The 1,401-nt window shown below is 57.4% G+C and overlaps 1 protein-coding gene across 1 annotated transcript; it reads right to left on the minus strand.

The window, feature by feature from the left end:
- Positions 1-210: 210 nt before the first annotated feature.
- LOC123178166 (rop guanine nucleotide exchange factor 9-like) lies at positions 211-1,394 on the minus strand. The gene is made up of 2 exons (XM_044591406.1): positions 1,272-1,394; positions 211-1,192 (listed from the first exon to the last, which is right to left on the minus strand). Exons 1-2 carry the CDS (start codon positions 1,389-1,391, stop codon positions 992-994), a joined length of 321 nt encoding a protein of 106 aa, XP_044447341.1. The 5' UTR covers positions 1,392-1,394; the 3' UTR covers positions 211-991.
- Between the last annotated feature and the right edge of the window lie 7 nt (positions 1,395-1,401).

A 1,401-nucleotide genomic window follows, 5' to 3' on the forward strand; every position in this document is an offset into this window, starting at 1 on the left:
GACAAAGAAGAGCGGTTCTCGCCGCCGCCCCGACGCATTGTGAAGGAGGAGCGCCCCTGGCCGCCGCCTCGGCGTGTCATCAAGGAGAAGCGCCACTCGCTGCCGCCGCCCCTGCCCATGGCACGCGGGCGCATTCTGCACTACCTCTGCGGCAAACTCCTTGTCGTTGTCCCGTAGCGCCACGACGGCGCAGGAGTACGCCGCCCGGGAGCAGCGTTGGTGGGACTCCGTCGATCCCAGTTCGCGGACTCCGACATCCCGCCGCCGCACATCGCGGCGGATCCAGACGTGGCATACATCTGGGCCCTGGACCGCTCTGTGACGACGTCTGAGACGGCCAAGCGCCGTCTCTGCTGCCTTGACAGGGAGATGGGCAGGTACAGCGAGGAATGGTCCCTCACCGAGATCGCCGCCGCCGCCAACGACGACGCCTCCAACAACAGTCGCCCTCTCCCACAGCCCACGTCCTTGGTGGCCGCGGCCTAACAGTGCACAGCACAGGAGGAGGCGAAGAGGATCATCCGTGCGCATCAGGTGACCGCCGGGAAGCATTTCCGCGGCACCACCACCTGCCGCCGCCTCAAGCGCGACGATGATTCCTTCGACAGCGACGGGCAACGATGACGGAAGAGAAGCAGCCGGCCAGCTTGGCATTGGCTATGAGGTCACTGTGAAGCATAGGATAGTTTAGGGTCTTAGTTTTAGGTTTTTAGTTCACTGGGCCGAATTTATGTACAAATATCCTACTTTCAATGAAATATGCCGTGTTTATATCAAAATTCATCTTTTTGATTGAATTTCGTGCCGTTGGTCCGTGTCCGCAGACTGATTCCCTGTCTATAGATGAATAAAAAAGGGCAACCTGGTGCATGTAGCTCCCGCTTGCGCAGGGTCCAGGGAAGGGTCCGACCACTTTGGGTCTATAGTACGCAGCCTTTCCCTACATTTCTGTAAGAGGCTGTTTACAGGACTTGAAACCATGACCTCATGGTCACAAGGCAGCAGCTTTACCACTGCGCCAAGGCTCCCCTTCCCTGTCTATAGATGAATGAGGGAGGTTTTTTGCAGGTTGCCGTTGAAGATGCCTAGCTAAATCTAATAAGGTAATAGCGCTTACAATGAGCATGGCGTCCAGCTTGCGCAGAGCGGGGATGTTTATCTGCAGGTCGCGACGCTGCGCTGTCGACATGATCTGTGGGTAGGAAAGGAACCAACCCCAAGATGTTAGAAGGATGGATGCGATTAGTCAGATGGAAAGAAGAGCTTGTTACCTCCATGGTAGTACCGTTCTCGGCGGTCTGTCTTGTCGGGACAAACTCGACGATGTGGTCCGTGACGGACAGCAACCAGCCGACCTCCTTCTTCCACCGCTCCTTGGTGTCCGGCGCCATGGGTTCCAGC

The sequence above is a fragment of the Triticum aestivum genome, unplaced genomic scaffold (assembly GCF_018294505.1).
Source record: "Triticum aestivum cultivar Chinese Spring unplaced genomic scaffold, IWGSC CS RefSeq v2.1 scaffold103682, whole genome shotgun sequence".
NCBI classification, from domain to species: domain Eukaryota; kingdom Viridiplantae; phylum Streptophyta; class Magnoliopsida; order Poales; family Poaceae; genus Triticum; species Triticum aestivum.